This window comes from Hesperophylax consimilis, chromosome 11 (assembly GCF_061612785.1).
Source record: "Hesperophylax consimilis isolate HC1 chromosome 11, BYU_Hcon_1.0, whole genome shotgun sequence".
Lineage (NCBI taxonomy): Eukaryota > Metazoa > Arthropoda > Insecta > Trichoptera > Limnephilidae > Hesperophylax > Hesperophylax consimilis.
Genome location: NC_142846.1, coordinates 4,413,744 through 4,436,048, shown reverse-complemented (window position 1 = coordinate 4,436,048; position 22,305 = coordinate 4,413,744). Strand labels below are relative to the sequence as shown.

At 33.0% G+C, this 22,305-nt stretch overlaps 1 protein-coding gene across 2 annotated transcripts in view; it reads right to left on the bottom strand.

Annotated features, from left to right (window-relative positions):
* Positions 1–22,305, bottom strand: part of stac (C2 and C2B_Munc13-like domain-containing protein staccato) — a 128,693-nt gene that overhangs the window by 74,855 nt on the left and 31,533 nt on the right. Inside the window, exon 1 of one of the 2 annotated variants that reach the window (XM_089637226.1) lies at positions 12,132–12,268. The exons of the other annotated variant lie outside the window; for it this stretch is intronic. Coding sequence (XP_089493352.1) covers positions 12,132–12,238 — 107 coding nt within the window. The 5' untranslated portion in view covers positions 12,239–12,268. Of the gene's footprint in view, positions 1–12,131; positions 12,269–22,305 lie in introns of those variants that run through there. 2 annotated transcript variants of the gene reach the window in all.

Sequence of the window (22,305 nt, the reverse complement as noted above, 5' to 3'; positions counted from 1 at the left end):
GCAACAAACTGTAAATTATAATTGTTTCTCTTTCTAACGTCAAAATTGTGTATTTTTATAAAATATGGACCTGAAACATCATCCGATTTCAGATAAATGCGTATATGTCCGCGTGGTGGGCGGTTTATTTATCTCCGCGTGATTGCCACCAAGCTAATAAAATGCATTATCATCGTCAACAGGACTATCTGCCGAGTTTCAGCTCGATCGGATGTTGGGAAGTGTGTTAATTTCCACTTCCAAGATTTATTATTGAAATCCAATTGACATTCAAATGGATGTATTGAAAAAGAATTCACAACTGCGTGATGATATGTCAAAGAGACAACAATTAATACTAATAAATAATGAAATAGATGTAAAAACCAATAGCAATACACCTTGAACAGATTTCTAATTACTATTAAATTTGTTTGTAAATACTAGATATTTATAGCTGTGAGCTGTAATACGGGAATAAATAAATTACTTCAATATGATTGAAAAGAAACATGGTTTATTTTTTTAGTAGAGAAAGGAATAAATTAAGCAAAACCAATTAAAATCCGAGTTCGATAAACATAATATTACTGAATTTATGTTAGGCGTACAAACATGGATATACATTACAAATATAACTCTTATTATGCATATAATTATTTAGCCCTCTGACCCAAATATGTCGTTTATATAATAAGATAGAGTGTGCTGAAGTAGACATTTTTGTCGATAATTTATACGGATTAAGAAAAAATGTTCTGCTGTTGCTAAAAATATATATTGCCCAATTATATTATGTATTACTGGTATCTCGGTTTGTGTCGCTTGTGTCTCTATATATGTTTTTATTCTCTTATCAGTCTTGTTATTTATGTGATTTTTTATTTCATTTAATAATTTTATTTGTTTTGTTTTATTTTTTTAATGTTTGTTTAGATGTATTCAAATTAATGTTTCCTATGTCTGAGTAGATTTTTGTAATTGTATGTACCACCTATTTGTGTATTAACTGAGTTTTTTACAACTGGATGTTTCTCACGTAAATTAAATCATCTGTAAGAACCCAGTACAAACAAATAAATATATGTAAACTCCCGGAATGAGTAATTTTTAACTCACTGGTAATAATATGTTATAAATGGTTCCATTAAAACTCAACACAGTGACAATTCAACACACCTTTAAAATGTGATATAAAGTCATTACTCATTAGAAACGATGAAAAAAAAATTAAACCTAAGCTAACCTACTTAACCCAGTTAATTATCTTTTTGTTTTATCACTTTCCATGACTTTATATAACTTTTTAAAGATGTGATGAATTATCATTTTGATGATTTATCCGGTCGCCGTTATAAATATATATACTGTGCTAACTTACATAATAAACAACCAATCATCACGTACTGATACACATTTAATTTTGATCTGAAAAAAATCTGTCCGTGTTAAATCTACCCCACAGGAAAAACTAAACCCTTCCACACACTTTTCCACAAATGATCATCTAGTCAATCCACATTATGCAAGTGCATTATATAAGCAAAATAAATACAAAACAATACAACAACAACACGTCAAATCACCAGAGATCAAATGGGAAAATAATTCACCGACTCCATATATTATCACATCAGAGGTTTCGGTTCGGTAGAACTTCTAATTGGACCTACAAATCCTACTGATTTCTCAATATAAATATTTAAAAAATCTTTGGTAATCCTACATGTATTTAAAATGACTGATTTTATTTATTATAATTATTACTAAATACACCTACGGCGCATTTAATTATTGATTAGAAAAAAAAAACCCATTCCATCCCATGATCTTATTAATTTTTATTTAAGTATATTTAGGAAATATACAGTTTTATACGTGAATTAATGTTGCATTTAAGATATTGAGTATAAAATAAACCAATTAAGTTCCATTTACAATCTTTTTATGGTTATAAGTTAGGAAGAAAGTAGATATTTTAAAATCTTAAGTAAAATAAAAAAATATGAAAAGGATAGACCAACAATAAAACGAATTGTTTGGTTTTAAATACATTGTTAGTTTAATTCGATTTTTAAATTTTAAGGGTACGGTGGAAAAAATCAATATTTGTTAGGGATTTGTAAGTTTTGCAGATACGTCAAAGTAAAGAGTTTTGGGTGTATTTTGATTTGAATTGTTGTATGTAAAATAAGGTATTTATATATAGATATAGTAGAGTATTAATAGAGTTGGTGAGTCAATAAGGTAGTTCAATCTTATACAGGGTGTCCGGGGGTAAAGTGCACTAACTTCGGGGGTGGCTCTACATGATTTTAGAAGTAAAAAAGATAAATAACTTTTTTCTAAATTCGATTAAAGGTAAATTCGCTGAACCGTTGATTTTTATCATTTAAACGCTAATTACTATTTAACATGAAACTTATTTTAAAAATTTCGCGAGTGTTTATGGTATTTTTAATACAGTCAGAAGGAGCGTTATTCTCTTTTTCTATGACTTTTTAAATCATATTTTTCACCGCTATACAAAATGAGATAACACAACTCTTGTAAGACCGTGTCAGGCTAGGATTTATATCTCCCAAAAAGACAATACCTACGGTTATTTCTTGTCTGTGAAGAATATCTTCCGAAATTGCCTTTCACACAACGAAAATACAACATACAATAAATACAATTTCATACGACATAAATACTACATATTAGTAATAGTAGGTATATTTAAAAACATTTCTGCTGTTGATAATATTACATTATGATGTGGAAAGCTATCTCGATAGAGGTTTGTGCATTGTTAGAGTGTGACGTATTGGTTAAGAATGGTTGAATAGAATTGATTATTAACACTGAAGGTGTAAACCAATAAAAGTGTGTTGTTGGCGTGTTCGTATCTCCAAAGTAAGTTCAAGTTTTCATCACTTATAAAAAAACAACATAACTCTAACACAACTCTTTTTGTCAATGTCCAAACTGCTCGTGATACAAGAACCAGTGGAAGTTATCTATTACTAATACCTTTCGCTAAAACAACTATTGGTCGAAGTAATTTTAGATACCTTGCAACAAAGCTATACAATTTGGGAGGCGGGTTTGGGTACAGCCGGCCCGGGAACCATTTATTGGATAAACAACACCTCTGCCATAGGTCATCCCAAGTGGTTCCTTACGTTTGGAGACTTGCAAAAGTGCCCGGGCTCATGGAGGACGGGTTTTCCAGGTCTTGGCGACAGATGTGTCTGCACACCTACTGTGTAGCGGGACGGATTTGTAGAGACTGGTTGAAGGAGATCTTTTTACCTCTCCAACAGGACTATCTCGACTCATAGCCTTACATGGCAGTGGGAGGGTTGAATTCAAACGTCCGTCACTTCTGGACACGCCGATCCCCAGATTTCTACCCACCCATCATACCTTTTCCTTCGCAGATCTTACTCTCCTTTCTTTCCGTAAAAAAACCCTCCACACAGCATCCTCAAAGATGACCAAAATGGATTTATATTAAAAAAATATAAAATAATAATTTAAATTATTTTATACCTATAGCCTAGGAATCGAAAGGTCTTATTATGTAAGTTAAAGACATCAGTTTTCTTTCAAATCTGTGTTCTCGTATATCACACTTCTAGGGAATAAGTATTCAGTGATTCGAAATATGTAAGTTAATCCAACGGTATTATAAGACCGATATCTATGTACGTGTACGCATTCAGTTTCAATGGCTGTTACACCTCTGTGCGATAAGCTTTAATTTATTATTGCTGGGTTTTATTAGTCTGAATGAGCTAACAATGCTCGTTATTTTGCTCTTAATAATGATCTACAGTAAATATTTCGTATAGCAGGTGGCCGCATTAATAGCAGATCGAAATCCATAATTGGGAAGATAATTGAAACAGCTTCTCTTGGCAAATAATCACATTGTCTATGAAGGAATATCTCGGTGTGCCTAAAGGTCTTGTTTTAAGGCCCGCTTGATTTAATATTCGGTTTATCACTAATCCATGCTTTTCGATTGGTTCTCACGCTGTAAGTTATGAATAGTTGAAATGTCAAGGAGGGCAATTTTGGTAGCCCTTTTATCTCAAAGGCCTAGTCGTGACCTAGGTTCATCCTACGGACAACCGCACAAGAGTTTCAACTGCTCTCAACCATCTATGGCACCCAAATTGAGAAATATTGTGAGGCAAGTAGATGTAGAGTAGGTAATGTAGAGAGGAAAAAGATGAGGGTTTTGAATTACCTCGGTATTCAGCTCAGCTCACCAAACACGCCTAATTCAATTCAAGACAATTCCAGCAACGCAACATTTTGAATATGAATGATAGTCTTTCAACAGGGCGATACCTTCATTACAGTATCTACCGCACCTTTGCTTTCTTAGAGTCCTGTATATGACTTCACCATAGGACTACTGGTTTGTCTGTAGAATCGAATAAACTAGTTCTATACTCCTGGTGAGATGATTAGATTTAACAAAAAAATAGCATTACGAGAAAGTGTGTGGATAGTTGACTCATTTTGGCTCAGTCTTCAGTTTATATCACTGCAAAACGTGAATTGTTACGTCAATGGAAGATTACGTTCTTAATCTTTTAATTTTCCTTATTATTACATCCGTTTGACACATGACAAACGTGAGCAACCCTAGTAAAGGAATAATTTTGCGGTAAACAGGAAAACCACGACAACCGTTCACAAATTTATTATTATCCCAAATTAACGGTAAATAAGATTGTATGAAAAATACTAATCGCGTATGGGAATAATAATTGGTTTGAGACAATGTTTGCGGTCAGCCTAGAATTATATTCAATTTCCCGGTACGCATTTCTGAAAATATTCAGGATTCATTTTTGGCAATAGTACCAAGGTACCAAATACCCAACCGTGTATTATTATATTATGTCATTGAGGTCGAATTTTGAGCCCCAAAATAATGTGTCTACCATTGCGGTTTCTCGACTGCTATCACCAATTATTTCCTCAATCCTCTAGCTAATCTAGTCAGTGGGCTTCCTCTATTTCTCTTCAACAAGCAATGCCACAAGGATATATGATTTTTTAATTCCGTCATACATTAGTCGTGCCACACGACTAGCATTGTCTTATTTTACGGATTAATTATGAATTAAAATAAACGTTGCTTGAAATGCCTTTAATCGTGTTTGGTGATCAGATCTGAAGAGCCAAATACTTCTCCACCTTCCTCTTTCCCACCTCCTTCCGTTCCTTACTATCTTCAGCCTCACTTTTCAAATTATTTCGTAATTATTCTACTGATCCATAAGGTGCTAAGCTTTAGGAGCTGGCGTTTATGGGAGGAGTAAGTATATACAAAAAGAAAATAATTCTTAAGGCGATGTGTAAGCAATATTCAAAGTCTTATTAAATAACCACAAACGTAATTCAACATGCAAATTGACATAATTCAATCTTCAAATTAACTACAAACATAATTCAATACACATAATTCTATTTTCAAATTAACTACCAACATAATTCAACACACATAATTCTATTTTCAAATTAACTACAAACATAATTCAATACACATAATTCTATTTTCAAATTAACTACCAACATAATTCGATCTTCAAATTAACTACAAACATACATATTTTATTAATTGTAACTAATTTGGTAGGTGGTTTATAATTTATAATGCTACATATTAATCGAAAGAGATTCCGACCTAGTGATGTATTAAATAATATAGTTAGCGAAGCAACGTTTTTTTCTCTATAAAACGGAAGCGAGGCACTTCAAGGTTATCTTGAGATACCTACACTAACTACACCTTGTCTACTTGTTATTTACCTTAACTCTAACTAGTTATTTCAGAGTAAATGCTGTGTTTATTTACGTTTCACAATGCTACGTCAAATCCTGCTTATATGGACCAGCAATTTTAGCCGCCATGTTACAAAACCTTTTTTGTTTTATTTTCCAATGTTCATTCGTTACTTAAATTGTTTACTTTGCTACCGGTTTTGACACAACCGTTTCATTAACAAGCAATCTTAAAACTTAACGAAAATGTCTAGAAATTACATAGTTAATGCCCAAGAAATTAAAAAAATAATACCTATTACTTAACCTAAATGTTGACACACTATATACATCTCCCTTTAACATATTATGTTCCTTCATTTCCCCACCCAACCTGTTGTCCATTAGGTACCTGTACCTGTCTGACATTGTGGAGAACAGACCTGAGTAAACTTGAAACAATTATACCGGTCAATTTGTGCAATGATCAACTCAGTGTTCCCTCAGTGCCATAATTTTGATTATCACAAGAACGTGCAGTGTAAAAATTAAGGTAGGTCCGATTCCTTCTCAATCTCCACTGTTCGCTAAGCTATAGGTACCGTAATGGTCGCTTTTCGATTAAAGTCCACCACAAATTTGCAAACAAATATCGCGAGTATAATTTGTTAAAATTATAAACGTAAACTACTAAATAACCTCTTTTGCAATTAGAAAATTATGAACGAAAGTAGGAAACAACAGTTTCCCTTGATTAACTTTTTTCTTTCTTTTGCGCTTAAACCGATCATTTCCAGACATCGTTTGCAAAGCAATTTTTATGCCTGTTAATTATATTCATGGTGATATAAGACACACTAAAAATAGATATTATTAAATGTTTATTCCTCTTAAGTTAGTCGAACTCCACTCGTACCTTCCAGTTACGTAAGTTTCAAACCCATAACACTTGAGACGCTCTGGACCACTAAGCCACGTCGGCTTATTTCCAATACGCCAAATAATTCAATATGTACTAGTACTTCAATCAACAATTACTGCTTATTATATTTTTTTAACCTGTAAACAACCAACTTTATTTTTGTAGGAAAGGCTTTGTTAGTGCTAAATTTCCCACTAGATGGCGTCGAGACATATTATATCTACATTTGTTGGTGAAATATTTTGACTTGTCAAATATTATTACTTTTAATGATAAACTAATGTTTATAAGACAAGGTTTTATGCATAGCATAAAGGATAACAAATAATTATAAGCAATAATTAGTCGCTTGAAATATCAATAAAAATTGAAAATATCTCCCGAGTAAAAATAATAAGAAGTAATTTTTGATTGAGGTACTAGTATAGGTATATTGAATTATTTGGCGGGTTGGAAATAAGCCGACTTAGCTCAGTGGTTCTGAGCACCTGACCGGACATCAGAAGGTACGGGTTCAATTCCCGTTGGCGGAATTTATTTTTACTCGGGAGATATTTTCAATTTGTATTGATATTTCAAGCGACGAATTATTGCTTATAAATATTTATTATCCTTTTGTGCTATGCATAAAACCTTGTCTTATAAACATTAGTTAATCACTAAAAATAATAATTTCCATTGAAGATCAAATGCCGAGTTGGAGACGTTTAAATTGGGCTTTATGATCTAACTACACACTTTAAAAGCATAAAGGAAGTCACACCCAGTTTCATTCATGGAAGAACAATAAATGCCGTAAACTGTTATTCAAGTCCAATGAACAATTTCCTAGTTTTCCTAGTTGTCCTCAAGTGGTTCACTTACAAGCTTATACAAGGACCGAATAATTATTCTCTTGGACATGGAAAGACAGTAACAGGGAAGTTCCTGTGTTTCATGTGTTACTGTTTAAATAAATTCAATTCGTCTTAAATGCTATGGGGATTGATTGATGCTTCAAGTGTCAGTGTTAACTGTTATGCTTTCTTACCCGAACCCCCGTCTTCTGCAACTTTTACAAAACCTAATTAAATTGCTTAAATATCCCTTTTGTCGGTCGCTTTCTGGGAATACATTACATTGAATCTACATACACACACCGTTGTGAGAAGTTAAGAAGCCTTATATAATAGCTTTGAATTCGAAAGTTGGTTTAGGGTTTTGAGTGCAAGATATTGAAAGGTTATCCGAAACGTTGGATAAAGAAGTAGTGGAAGAACCCGATCCAAAAAACGTGCAACGGAAGATTCTGGTCTTGAATTTCTTATGCCGTCTTATGTACTCGTTTCTAAATCTATAAACTCTCGCAGTACCTACTTTAGGTTCGTATAGTAATAAAGCTGAATGTAAATAACAGGTAGGTACTTAATATATCTCTCATGTCCCATTTAGCGTACGACCTTCGCCTATTCTTCTGTCCGCCCTTGACAGTTTGTTGATAACCCGTTATGAAGATCAGCAACTCAAAGGTTACTTGTAATATGATTGCTGCTATACTATAAATTATTCAATTTGTTATTATTTTAAAGGCAGTTATTAATTTTTAGTTTAGTTGTTTAGCTTTCAGTTGAATCCTCCTCAAATTAGTACGTAGGCTAACTACATTTGCAAGGCGCTTATTTAAATAATGAGAGTAAAGCCATCTATCAATCTTACTAGTTACCAAACTACCACGTTATATCTCCCATATCCGAAGTGATTGTAAATAACATATATTCCTTGTGTATATATATTATTTTTAAAAGATTGCTTATTGTCAACGAAACTCCGATTAGCTGTCGTACAACTTTGAGATTCAATATGAATGAGTAATATTTTAGCATTTTTATTCACGCATTTATTACGAAACAATAGATTAGGTAAGGACATGAAATTAAATTATTTTACAAACGTGTTACAAATGAACTTCCTTAAAAACTTATTTTTTATTGTGTCGTTTTTTGTTTCCTATGAAAATCTTTTGTACATCAAACATCACAAAAATAAGCAGGAATCAACTAGACTATCGTTTCTGAACCGAATTTTGTGTTTTCCTCGAATCCTTACAAAAGCCCCCTAAAAACTATATTTATCACCCTGTGTATTTACCACCCGAGACTCCCTGAGATTGACTCCGGAGTTCCCCAAGGTCCCATCTTGGGCCTTACCTTCACCGTTATTATAAACATCTTGACCATTTTAGAACGACTAACCTATGGAGATAAATGTACAATTTTTAATTGAAATATGAGATCTTTAATCATACAAAACAAAACAAGTTGGCTATATTGATTAACATTCAACTGGATGCATATTGAAAAGCTCATAAATGATGCAACCAAAAATAGTAGTTTGCTTCCCTGGAAACGTCCCCTTCTTTCATCTAAATATACACAACACAACTTCAGGTAAGCATTTATTATTCAAATATTACTTAATCACACATCACGTGCCGTATATTTTATGTGATGTATCCTGTAGATACCATCTCCATTAATTTGAACACCTATGAGTAAAAACTTGTTCTTAGTTCTGGTTGGGTCCAGTTTTTGTTGTTACAATACATGTCGGCGACGAAATGTTGAAAAGGAATAACTCAAACGTTTTGAATAAATCTATTTATTGGATCCATTTGAGCAGAATACTTATTCTAGCTAGCATGGTAAGCTTCAACGAAAATATGTTTTCAAAAATTCACTATCGAAAATCAAGGCTAGGCAGAAAATTACTATAACAGTTATTTTTCTGTGATATAAATATGGTCTCAGATAGCTCCCTAAAGCAAAAGGGAATATGCCGCATTTATCTAAAAGATGGGCATTTTTCAAGTGATAAGAGAAAAGGACCATCCTTGGATTTTTACCCCTTTATGTGTTTTAAAAACAACCATTGATTTATGGCAAATCGTGGTTTATCAGTTGTGTAAAATTTAAGACACGTTTATTAGTGAGGCCCATGGTGTTTAAAAATGGGTAGATATGTACTATCAAGCATTCACCATTAAAAAAACGTTACATAAAATTAGACAGGATTATTCAAACTATTTTCAGGGATATTTAATTAATTACCTCATATTTTCTCGTTCAATGTGATACAATAGCTTTGCAGAATAATGGCCAGTAGGTTTATGGTCATACTATTAATAGCATACCTGTAAAACTGGTTCCAGGTAAGTTTCGAACGGTTCTCTGTTTCATAGCTATCATATATTATATACATATATATATATGCATTGATATATTCACGTCGTTGAAATTAAGGTCAACTTCATAGCGTCCTGAATGTCAGACATCGTTTCGTGAAAGTAACTGAATAGGTACAAAGTTATTTGACATAACATTAATTTTATCTTATACTAGTCGCTCGGGATTATGAAGGTTTTGGAGTATTAAGTTTTGAGGTTGTTAATTCTAGTGTAGGTACCTGAAAACTGGGTGCATTTTTAATGTGGAAATAATATTATCGTAACAATTAAAAAAGCTTAATTTTTTTAAGTTAAGTATTTGTTTCACTTGATCATACCATTTCTGCTTTGAGCGTCCTTTTCTTCTATCTTTCACTTTCATGTCATATATTCTCGTAACTTTTTTTTTCTTATTTCTTTCTTCATCACATACACCACATTTTACCACACTTAGGAATTTGATTAATTTGATCGAGTCGTGTCTTTCTCGGGTGTCCCAGACTTTGTCTACCATTCACTAATGTATATAACATTGTCATTTTTAAAAACTATATTATATCGAGATTATTCGACTCCGTATCTCATTCAAGTGCTGGGATAATGCGTTAAACATTTTCGGGCGCACCCGATCTCTTCTACCATACTAACCACTGTTTAAATACTCCTGGCAATAATAACAAACTTTGAAATTTTCAGTAGTTTTGAGCCTTTATATTATATCTACAAATAATGAAACATTATTATATACAGGTGTATCGGCAAGTACCCGACAAACTTTAACCAGCTATTCCTCAGCACATTTGGAGTAAAAAATGTTATGGGCGCTTTGCTGTCCGGTAACATTTTTTTCCATTAAAAACAAAAAATAAATAAAAAATCCACACTCCGTCACTGTCATTTGCATCGTTTCTCGCGTTCAACAGCTGTTATCAGCAAGTGTGTCAAAAAGTGTCCTCGCTCTTTCGTACACACTAAATAATAATAGTTAAAAATGAGACGAATGGTGCCGTGCCATTTCGTTGTGATTGTAAAAGCGTGCCAACGTAGGTACGTACGTACATTATTCAACGAAACTCGAACAAAATATTGCCAGATGGGTTTTCAAACTTTGACAAAGGATAAAACATTGGTGACATGTGGTGAAAATATTAATACTACATTTTTTATTTAAAAAAATGTTACCGGACAGCAAAGTGTCCATAACATTTTTTATTACAAATATGCTAAGGAATAGCTGGTTAAAGTTTGTCGGGTACGTACCGATACACCCTGTATATTTATAGATTTTATAATGTCTAGAGTAAAGGACATTTAAATTAGACTGATTAGTGCCATGTATACATGGATTTCAAACACTTTTACTAGTAGTTATTACTCGGCTTCTTCTAAGATACTTTTAACATATTTTTCAAACTATCAAATCTCGAAAAAAGTTTTTCTGGTATTGTCAACTTTTAGGTAATTTAAACTAAATTAATTGGTAATTTAATTGTAATTTAAAACAACTAACAGCTTTAGTTATCAAAACACTATTTGAAACAATTATTAGTTGGAAATTTATCAAGATGTTTTTAAATGGTAAGTGAATTATACTGTTTTCTGCATAAACTCTACTTATTATTATTTATTTTGTACCTCTATTTTGTATTTATATTTTATACCTCTCAATTGGAAAACCTGTATGGCGCGTGTTATCGGTGAATAATTCAATAGCTAACAAGAAATTATACTATTGACAGACAATGCTATACGCATCAAAGTTTTTTTGGGCTTGGACTGTACAGATTAAATGTTGGGGTGTCACACTAGCTATAATCTTCCTCTCTCTATGGCAGGAGAGAGGCTCAGATCAATTGCAAAAAATCATTTCTTTGTACGGGATCTGTCATCTAAACAGCTGACAACCGCGTGATCACGGCAGCTCCCTAAATATCTTTCCTATCATTTTCAAATGTCGCCTGGCTAGCAGATCACGGCATGTCATCACCGCCACGCCCACACTTATAACAAATCATCTATCAGGTGTGAAAGGTCTGATGGCGAACGATATGCTAATATAGGCCATGCCCAAAAACGCTTTGACATGCGTATAACGTAATGTGTCAGCACCATGATATTTAAAGTTATATTTGGTGGAATAAGACATTTCAAATTTCTTGACAAAAAACACCGTTCTGGAGTTTATGCAACACGCATTTACTGCTTTAGAGTTAATATTTCAGGAATTTTTGCTAACCTCAAAATAAACAATAAACTTACATGTCATCGTACAAACATCTTGGGTCAAGTTTGCCTAAATAACGGTGCCAAAAATCGTCCTTCTCCTTATAACAATCACGGCAATACTTATTTGGTTTTGTAGTCATTTTCTAGTGGTTTTATAAATTCAATTCAACTTTTTATCACACACTTCTTTCAACTACAAAAACATACTAAAGTACATTTTGATAATTTTCTTCTACAAGCACAGAAAACATTACGAAAACCGGTTTGTCTTACATCAAAAATATTACACAGGCATTTTGTTTTTAAGAATACCAGTTACTTTATTTTTAATATCGACTATTAATAGAAAAATAAGGTATTGCGTCATAAGAATCGTTACCTTGCATCGATCAAGTACCTACCAAATAATAATAATTATCATTTTGCTCGTCAATTATTTATGTAAGTTATTTTTTATGAACTATGTAATCAAAAGACCCGCATCATTCGGTTCTAAATTATGGTAAAGGCCTCATTTATGGTTTTTATTGTTGCAAGGTCAATGTTTATGCCAAGTTATATATCTATATATTTAATTATCCAGTAATTGATATTCTAAAAGCAGTGTTTTTTTTTAAACTTGCAAAAAAAAAACCACCCAACCTTTAAATTCAATCCATTCAATAGTATAGATCTTACAATAATTACGAAATAAATAGGTTGGTACCCTCTCTATTAAACTTAAAAGTGATTAAATAGAGAACCGATATAATTGGACCCAAAGTAGAACCTTGGGGAATTCCGAACGAATTTTCAACGAAATTATGCAAAGAGCATGCTTGTAGAAAATGCAAATAATACCGACTGGCAAATATCACGTCAAAAGTTTAGGAGTAGAATCTTTTAGCATTAATTTGAATACGGCCTAAATAATAATTTGTTGATTTCTCCTTGGGAATTTGAAACATGACAAAAAACAACCAGTAAAAAGCTTTTTTTTTAAAACTGTGATGCATGTATTTATATGAATAGAAGTTTTAAAAAAATACATTTATTTTCGGTTTGACTGAGGATTGAACCTTACTCCCCACGACCTGGAGTAAGCCGCGCCAACAAGTGAGCCAAATCTCAATTTCCGTAATGTCATCTACTTTCATAGAAATGTGTATAAGTCCACGTGCGTAAGAGTGAATGCCACCAAAAGTTAATAGAATGCATTGTCATCGACAAGGAGTCTATCTGCCTAGTTTCAGCTCGATTAAATGTCCATAAGTGGGTTAATTTTCGCTTCCAAGATTTGGTCAAAACTACATAACCATTTCCACTGGTACTTTTTACTGACAGAACAACATACATGAACTACCAAAAGTTTCCGCGAGTCAGCAAGTGTCAATATTGCTTCACGATAATAGTGGAGTAATTAAAAATGTTTAAACTCGGGTCTTGAAAAATTTATAATATTGAATTGTGTCATTTCTGCACCAAATAAGCGAAATATTAAATTATAGAAAAAAGCAGCCACTTTGTGGCTTGACATTAATAGTTTTTATGTACTGTCCTGAAGAAGGTTGAGATTAAACGAGACAAGTTACAAGAGACAGTGGTTGATAGCTAAATATCTTTTCAGTTGCGAACCCTTTTTTCTACAACATCATCAGTGTTGAAATTACTTTATCTCGATAAAAACTTATTCTCACAATTTACTTAAGACATTTTTCAGTTTGCGACAACATCCCAGACGAATTCATAATTTTGTCCAAAACTCTCTATATTTACGTGCTTCATTTACTGTGATGTATGGTAATAAGTTGGGTATTCAAGCGATAGATGGCACTAGTCATAAAGCTTACTTCCGACAGATGGCGCTAGAGTGTAGCAATTGCCTGTGGGATATTATTGACAGACAACAAGCTTCTAGAAACAGAGAATTACCAACCCTCGGGTAAGAACAGTGTAGCTAAATCCAGACTCATTAATTGTTACGTAAATAAACACAATTATAGTAAAAGAACCTTTTACTTTATCAAAGAGTTCCCAACACAGAAATCTGCAAGTAAAGCAGAGACATAACATTTACCAATATTCCATCTTACCAATATTGCAAACTGCAAACTGCTGACACCGGGACTTAAATAACTTTATATAGTCGTCATCAACCTACAGTCACCATCTGATCCTAATTAAAATGGAAATAAACTAAACAAAACAGAGTAGCAATGACACGTTTATCCGTCATCGTTTTGTCGCAATTTTAGCTCTAGAGATCGCCATTTACGTCATGTTGGCGAGTCAGCAATAATAAATATGGAAAGTCAAGTTTAGTAAGTATATTAATGAAAGAAAAATCATGATCATGACGTATTAAACCATGAATCACTGTTTGATGGAATAGCAACAATGAATTTTGTTAAATGTGGGTTATTTATAATATCTATTACCTAATTGATGCTCGGTCTAGACAAAATTATCAATTAACATATAGAGTTGATGAATACAGAAAGGAATGTCAGAAATCGGGAGAACATTTGACACGTCAGAGGACCAGTAGTTCTGTGAACCTCATGTAGACCCTGCGTCGAAAAAATTGTGTTTTAAATTAATTTATTTTATAATATTATGTCAAAACCAATTTTTTTTCAAAATCTGTAAGTAAGTTCTTAAATATCTACCTATTTAATTATAAACCAAACATTTTGTGTAACATTTTAAACCAACCTGTAAAAATTATACAATTTATCCAAATAAATAACAACAAGCTAAGCTAGCAGTCCACAATGGCGCACTGGTACCTACCCTGATGTATGGTAGTAAGGTATGCTGGCAGTGGAAGGACGAAAGCAGATTGTAGAAATTAGATCCCTGAGGCGTATGTAATCCCTGATCGTGTGAGAAATGTGGAGGTTCGCAAATAATGCAATGCAGGTGTACCTAAGCGTAATGAGTAAGATTAAGAAAGAGACGCTTAGATGGTTTGGGCGTGTAGAACGAATCAACGGAGAAAGGAGTGTAATCAGAAGGAGTCGTGGATGCCCGAGGAAGGCATGGTACGATGAAGTGAACCAGATACTTGAGTCAGGCCATGCCAAAAGTTAGAAAAACAGAAGAGTATGTATGAGACGATGTATGAATGTGAATGAGGCAAGAAGTGTGTGCAAAGGCCGAGTTTTTTGGCGGTCCGTCCTCTCTGCTTACCCTTTCGGGAAACGGCGTGATAATTAGTTAATTGGTTAGTTGTAATTTTTCCAAAAAAATTTCACTTTTTATGTCAATGTCAATTCTTTTTTCAAACTTTCTTCAGCCAGGTAGGTACAATAAAACTGAAAAAGCCGAATAAAAAATCCCAAATAAACACGAAGATTTAACATTTGAAAAAATAATCTTAGAACCCTAGCCAGCAAGGCTTGTTTTAATAATAAAGTGGATGAAGCAGATTTTTGAAAACGGTCAAAGCAAGTAAACAGGACTTCGCTATGCTCAGTCAATGAAACATTTTTCATCAAACGGCGGCCATTTCTGTCTTTCTCTTCAGAGAAATGGTGTATTGGTTAGTCAAATAGATGATTTTTCAGCTGCTTTCTCTCGTTTACTCGCAATAAATTATTCAAACAACGATAAGTACCTACTAATATACCTATAGATAAGCTAAAAAGTTTAAACATAGATCTAGGTACAAAATAAACAAAGAGACGGAAAATATTTGCGTTTCGGGTATAAGCCTATTTGCGTTTAATGCCTTGTTGTTGGTTTACAGTTTACATTTACAAATAAGTACATTGTGTGGTCATGTTGGCTTGTTGAATCATTTTAGATTTATTGTGGATTAGCGAAAATAAAATTTCGCTAAAAAAAATTTTAAATTATAAAAATATTAAACGTGTCAAGTTAGAGTTGATATTTATTTGACTAAATATGCAGCTAAAGGATAAAGCAAATAGGTTCTAAACATTCAAATGGGAAAATCAAAGGAAAACGCGAACACGAGAGACATCTAGCGGTGATTAACAGTTCGATAATAGCACCATCTATGAGCGATAGGTTGAATGTATTGTTTAAGGAATCAAATGCTTTCAACAATACTTGGTTTCCGTGGGGCAAAGTGCACAAACTCTTAAGGAGGTGATTCTACAATCTGCATGATGGTAAAAGTATAAAATGCAAATAACTTTTTTCGGTTCTAGAGACATAAGTTTGTTTAGTTATTGAAGACAATATTAGCGGTTCCTGAACGAAAATTTGAAATAGAAAAATCAATACAAGGTACGGTCACATCTAGGACTCAAACCCAGGATGTATTTATCAAAAGACACTGTCTGATCATACATAAATGTGTGGCGAGAAAAATTAAGACAATGTTGGTAGTTCTTATTCGAAGTATGAGACAGAAATAAGACCCAGTTGGTAGAGCGGTGCTCCGGCAAAGCTAGTTCGGTCCGGTTCGAGTCCTAGATGTGACCGTAACTTTTCTCTGATTTTTCTGTTTCAATTTTCCTTTAGGAATCTCTAATATTGTCTTCTAAGGTTTTATATATATAAATAAAATAAGATTTTATTTTATTTATTTATTTAAACGCCCATAGGGCTTTTACCTATAATAATGTACATCTTTATTTTTTAGTTATACAGATTACACATACAAATTTTTAAAAAAAAATCAGTGAAAACAAAATACAGGTTACATAAAAAAATATCAGAGTTGACAAAATATTTTACATAAAATATAAGAATTTTAAAAATATAGGTATGGATAGAAAAAAAAAATAGAGTAAGTGAGACGAAAAATATAAAATCTGCCAAAATCCACAAAATCAACCATAATGATAATAAGAAAGTATAACAATAGTTTACAAATTAGGTAAAAATAGTTCGCACATACTCCGTTTAAAGTTGGCCAAGTACAAATTATTGTCAAATACATTTATATTATTTAAGTATTTGTTACCAAGACTGTGTAAACGTTGTATTGGAGAGTGAAAACTATAGTTGGAATGAGATGTATGTATGTAAAATGTTGATATTTGCCTAGTTGTTCGTGTAGGTATGTGTAGATTTATTAAATGCAGGAGTTCACAACAATCGAATTTAGAGTTCAATAATTTTAATAAAAAGGTTAGGTCGTTTATTTTTCTTCTGTTTTCTAATGTCGAAATATTTAAATGATTCAATAATGACTGGTAATTTATGTGTTCTAAAGGGATTATAAGTTTAAAATTGACGAAGCGTAGAAATTTTCTTTGAATTCTTTCAACATTATGAATATGTACATTGTAGAAGGGCGACCAAACTATGGAGTAATGTTCTATCAGGCTTCTAACAAGGGATATGTACATTATGTACAATAGTTTTATGATTTGTAAAGATTCAAAGTTTTTAATTGTTCTTAATATAAAACCTAATGTTTTCATACCCTTATTCACAGTTTGTTGAATGTGGGCCGTAAAGTCTAGTTTCTCATCCATTATTATGCCAAGATCTCGCATTTCCTTTACTCTTTCTAAATTTGTTTTATTTATTGAATATCCAAAAAATTGTGATGTTTTTTTTCTGGAAAAAGTCAAAATTTTGCATTTTTCTACATTTAAATATAAATTGTTTTGTGAACACCAGTTATTTAGCATGTCTATATTAGATTCAAGAACTTGACAGTCGTTTAAGGAGGTTATTTCTTTATATAATTTAATATCGTCGGCGAATAGCAGTACATTGACATTTTTAAAGCAGTTGACTATGTCATTTATAAAAACAATAAATAAAATTGGGCCAAGATGACTACCTTGCGGTACGCCACTAGTGGCCAAAAATGGTTTAGATAAAAAAGATTTTATTTTAACAAGTAAAGTTCTACCAGATATATAGCTACTTAACCAGCTTAACATATTTGCTCTGATTCCTATGGCATGAAGTTTCTGGATCAGTACTTTGTGAGACACTTTATCAAAGGCTTTCGAAAAATCAGTATATATACAGTCAACTTGTTTATTTTTAGAAAAATACTCCAATATATAGTTTTGAAACAGTAGTAAATTTGTTGTAGTTGATCTACCTCTAATGAAGCCATGTTGTTTGTCGTTTATTAACTTTGTTAGTGTGGGATATATTTCTTCCAAAACTAAAGATTCAAAGATTTTGGGTAATACAGATTGTATGCATATTGGTCAATAGTTTGAAATGTCAGTCTCGTCACCTTTTTTAAATATTGGAATAATATAGCTGGATTTCCAGTAGACGGGAAAATATCCAGAGGATAGTAGGTGGTTAAATAAAATGGTTAGTGGTTTAGACAATACGGAGGAGCACTGTTTTAGGAAAATTGGCAGGATCATAAATATTGACAGGATCATAAATATTGAAAATTGGCAGGATAAAATGTCAATACCAACTTAACAGTGTGTGTAATGTTGAATAACGCTCCGTATTATATTTAACGTAAACAAGATCGGTTTGCAACCAAACATAACAGAAAGTGTCTCCCAGTTTAAATTACCTCGTGCTTGACATTTTAAATCAGTTAGATTTCAGCATCGTGGTGAATACTGTACGGTATCGTGAATTGAAAAACAAATTTATCCAGAACAAATATATCTGAAATCAATTACAACCTAACTGCGCAGACGCAAACATTTGGATCATCATTGGTCGAAAGTGTCGTCACTTAGTGTCCCATTGGTGGAAAGTGTCATCATTGTTCGTCTGTGCTAAACGGATTGCGGCATTCAGGCGCTAATTACCGAAGTGCGCAGTTTTAATCAAATTCAACGGTAAATTTCAAAAATCGACAATGGCAAGCACGAGAGGCAAGACAACCACTCTGGAAAGTGAAGACAAGATTATTCAGTTCCTAGAAAAAAAAATGGACATTATGAAAAAAGATATTATATCCCAAATAACAAACCAAAATATTGAAAACCAAAAAAACCTCGACAGCATAAAGATAGAAATGTCAGAAATCATAGAAAAAAAATTTAATTCTGAATTGAAAGACGTCAAAAACATCAAGAACCAGTTGAGCGAACTCACTAAAACCATCGATTTTCTCTCACAAAAAATCGACGATTACGAGGCGGAGAGAAACAAATTGCACAAAAAAATTAAGGAAGTTGAAAAGGAAAATAAAAATTTAAAATACATTGTCAACCAATCTCTGCAAAACTCTCTCGACACTACGCTTGAAATCAATGGAATCGACACGAAGAAAGACGAAAATCCTAAAATTCCAATAGAACGCATCTTCAAAAAAATAGGATGTGAAGACTTACTTGACACCATAACAAACTCCTACACCAACTCTATAAAAAAATCTATAACTGTAAAAATGGCCACAAAAGAAGAAAAAGACAAGATCATTCTTCAAAAAAAGAAAGCGGGATATTTCTCTGCCAAAGACATTAACCACTCCAACTCAGAAAAACCCATCTACATAAACGATAAACTGACGCCACAAAATAAACAACTGTTCTGGCTAGCGAGAGCAACAAAGGCGATGGGTTACCAATACGCGTGGACGAAGAACGGGAACGTCCTTCTCCGCAAAAATAAGGATACTCCAATTATATACATCAGAGACGCGAGCGACATACCCCTTCAATAACCTGGACTCCCTCCTGTACCTTCAAAGATGACCTCCGGACTCAACTAAAAATGGCCCCTTCAGAAGAAAACAGCATCCCTGAAACTCTTGAATGTGACAATTTTGAAGATGTAAACACACTTTTCTACGACACATCTTTCAACATACTAAACATGAACATCAGAAGCATTAGAAAAAATTTTGATGATTTATGTATCCTTTTAAATTCGTTAACCTTCCAAATTGATTTTATTGCACTCACTGAAACACAAATGCGCGAATGTACCCCTTTCAACTTACCAAACTACACTACTTTTTCAGTTCCGTCTAGACACACCTCTCACGATGGCATAACCATATTTTACAATATACACACTATATCCAACATTAGCATAGACAACACTCATTTCAAATATGCAAATGCCGTCCATGCAACCTTCTCCTCCAAAGGAAAAAAATACTCAATTTTAACAGCATACCGCTCCCCTTCTTTATCTCCAAATTTGTTTATACAAGAAATCAAAACTTTTATCAACAATAACAGCTCTAATCAATTCGATTTTGCATTTTTTATGGGTGATATTAACATAAATATACAAAACGCTGTATTAAATCCGACCGCAAACGAATATCTAAATGTTCTATACTCCACAGGATACCTATCATACATAAACAACACTACCAGACCTAATCATCCAAACGATACATGTCTTGACCATATATTTCTAAAAACACATAAAAATTTCCAACATAAATCCGCTACATTAAAAATCGACATAACTGACCACTATCCCACCTTTTACGGCCATCACACACCAAATTTATCCATCTCTATTGAACCGAAAAACAAAGCAATGATTAAAATCAACTATTCAACTTTAAATAACTTACTGAACGAAGAATCGTGGATCGCTGTCCTATCTAATGACAACCCAAATTTAGCTTTAAATACCTTCTATGAAATACTTCAAAATTGTATTAAAAAAAGTCAAGAAACAATAGCACCGCCAAAAAGTAAGCACAAACACATAAAACCGTGGATTACGCGCGGACTAATAATCTCAATACAACACAGAAACAAACTTTTTAAGATTTATAAAAATCACGAAAAATATTGCACATCCAAAAACGAAACACAGAACCACACCAAACGGAACGAATACATTTTATTTAGAAACTACCTAAACTCAATCATAAAAAAACAAAAACAACAATACTACTCTACACAACTACAAAATGCTCACAACGACTCCAAAAAAACATGGCACGTCATAAACGAAATCTCTAACAGGAACCAAAAAGTTCATAAAATTCCTCAAAAAATCATTACTGACAATAACACAACCATCGAAGACGCTGAGAGCATTGCAAACAATTTCAATCACTTCTTTACAAACATCGCCTCAACCCTCATAGATGATAATCCCAGTCTTAGCATCCACTCGAATCGAATTCCTCCCGGCCTTTCAGATTCTAATGTCACTACATATGAACTATCTACCTTCAAAGAAATAACAGAACTTGAAATCTCAAAACAAATTGACAACCTTAAAGAGAAGTCTGCAAATGGCCCAGATAACATTAGCAATACCACAATTAAATCAATTAAAAAGCATATAATCATTCCAATACGTCATATTTTCAACAACTGCATCAGGCATAGCATTTACCCCAATGACTTCAAACTCTCTCACATCATTCCAATACATAAATCCGGATCTCAATTCAAAACAGACAACTACAGACCTATAACTTTAACTTCTCAATTATCCAAAATCTTCGAAAAGTGTTTAAAACGACAAATTATGAACTTTCTAGAATCTAATGATATCCTCTCAGCTAATCAATACGGCTTTAGAACCAAACTGTGCACCGATGACGCTATCTTTAGCTTAACCAAAAGCATATACTCTAACCTTGACTCTAACACTAAAACGCTAACCATTTTCTTGGATTTAAAGAAAGCGTTTGACACAGTCAACCACAGAATTTTATTAAAAAAAATCTCTAAAGTCGGTATTAAAAACAAAAGTTTCATGTTATTAAAAAGCTATATATTGAATCGCCAACAACGCACAAAAATAGGAACAAGCTTAAGCACCTATGACTTGACAAAACATGGTATTCCTCAAGGAACTGTCTTAGGGCCACTACTCTTTCTAATCTACATCAATGACCTATGCAATATTGCAATACCAGGTAAAATTCTCTCTTTTGCCGATGATACTGCAATAACAGTACAAGGTAAAACGTGGGAAGAAACAACCAGTAAAGCCAACAAATGTATTGCAACAGTCAAAGATTGGCTTGATAGAAATCTCCTCAGTCTAAATTTGAATAAAACTATCTTTATTCCCTTTTACAATTCCCAAAAGTCATCCCCTAAAAATAATCTTAATCTGAAGTTCCACAACCCTAATTGTAACTTTGCGACATGCTTAAATTGCGAAGACGTGAAATTCGGACAATATATCAAGTATTTAGGAGTTACTATAGACTGCCAACTCAAATGGACTTACCATATAGAAAAGACGGTCAATAAACTGAGATACCTAAGTTACATTTTCAAACGAATGAGCAACATTGTCAATATAAGAACCATGAAACTTGTTTATGACGCGTTAGTGCTTTCATCTATTTCCTATGGAATAATTGCCTGGGGAG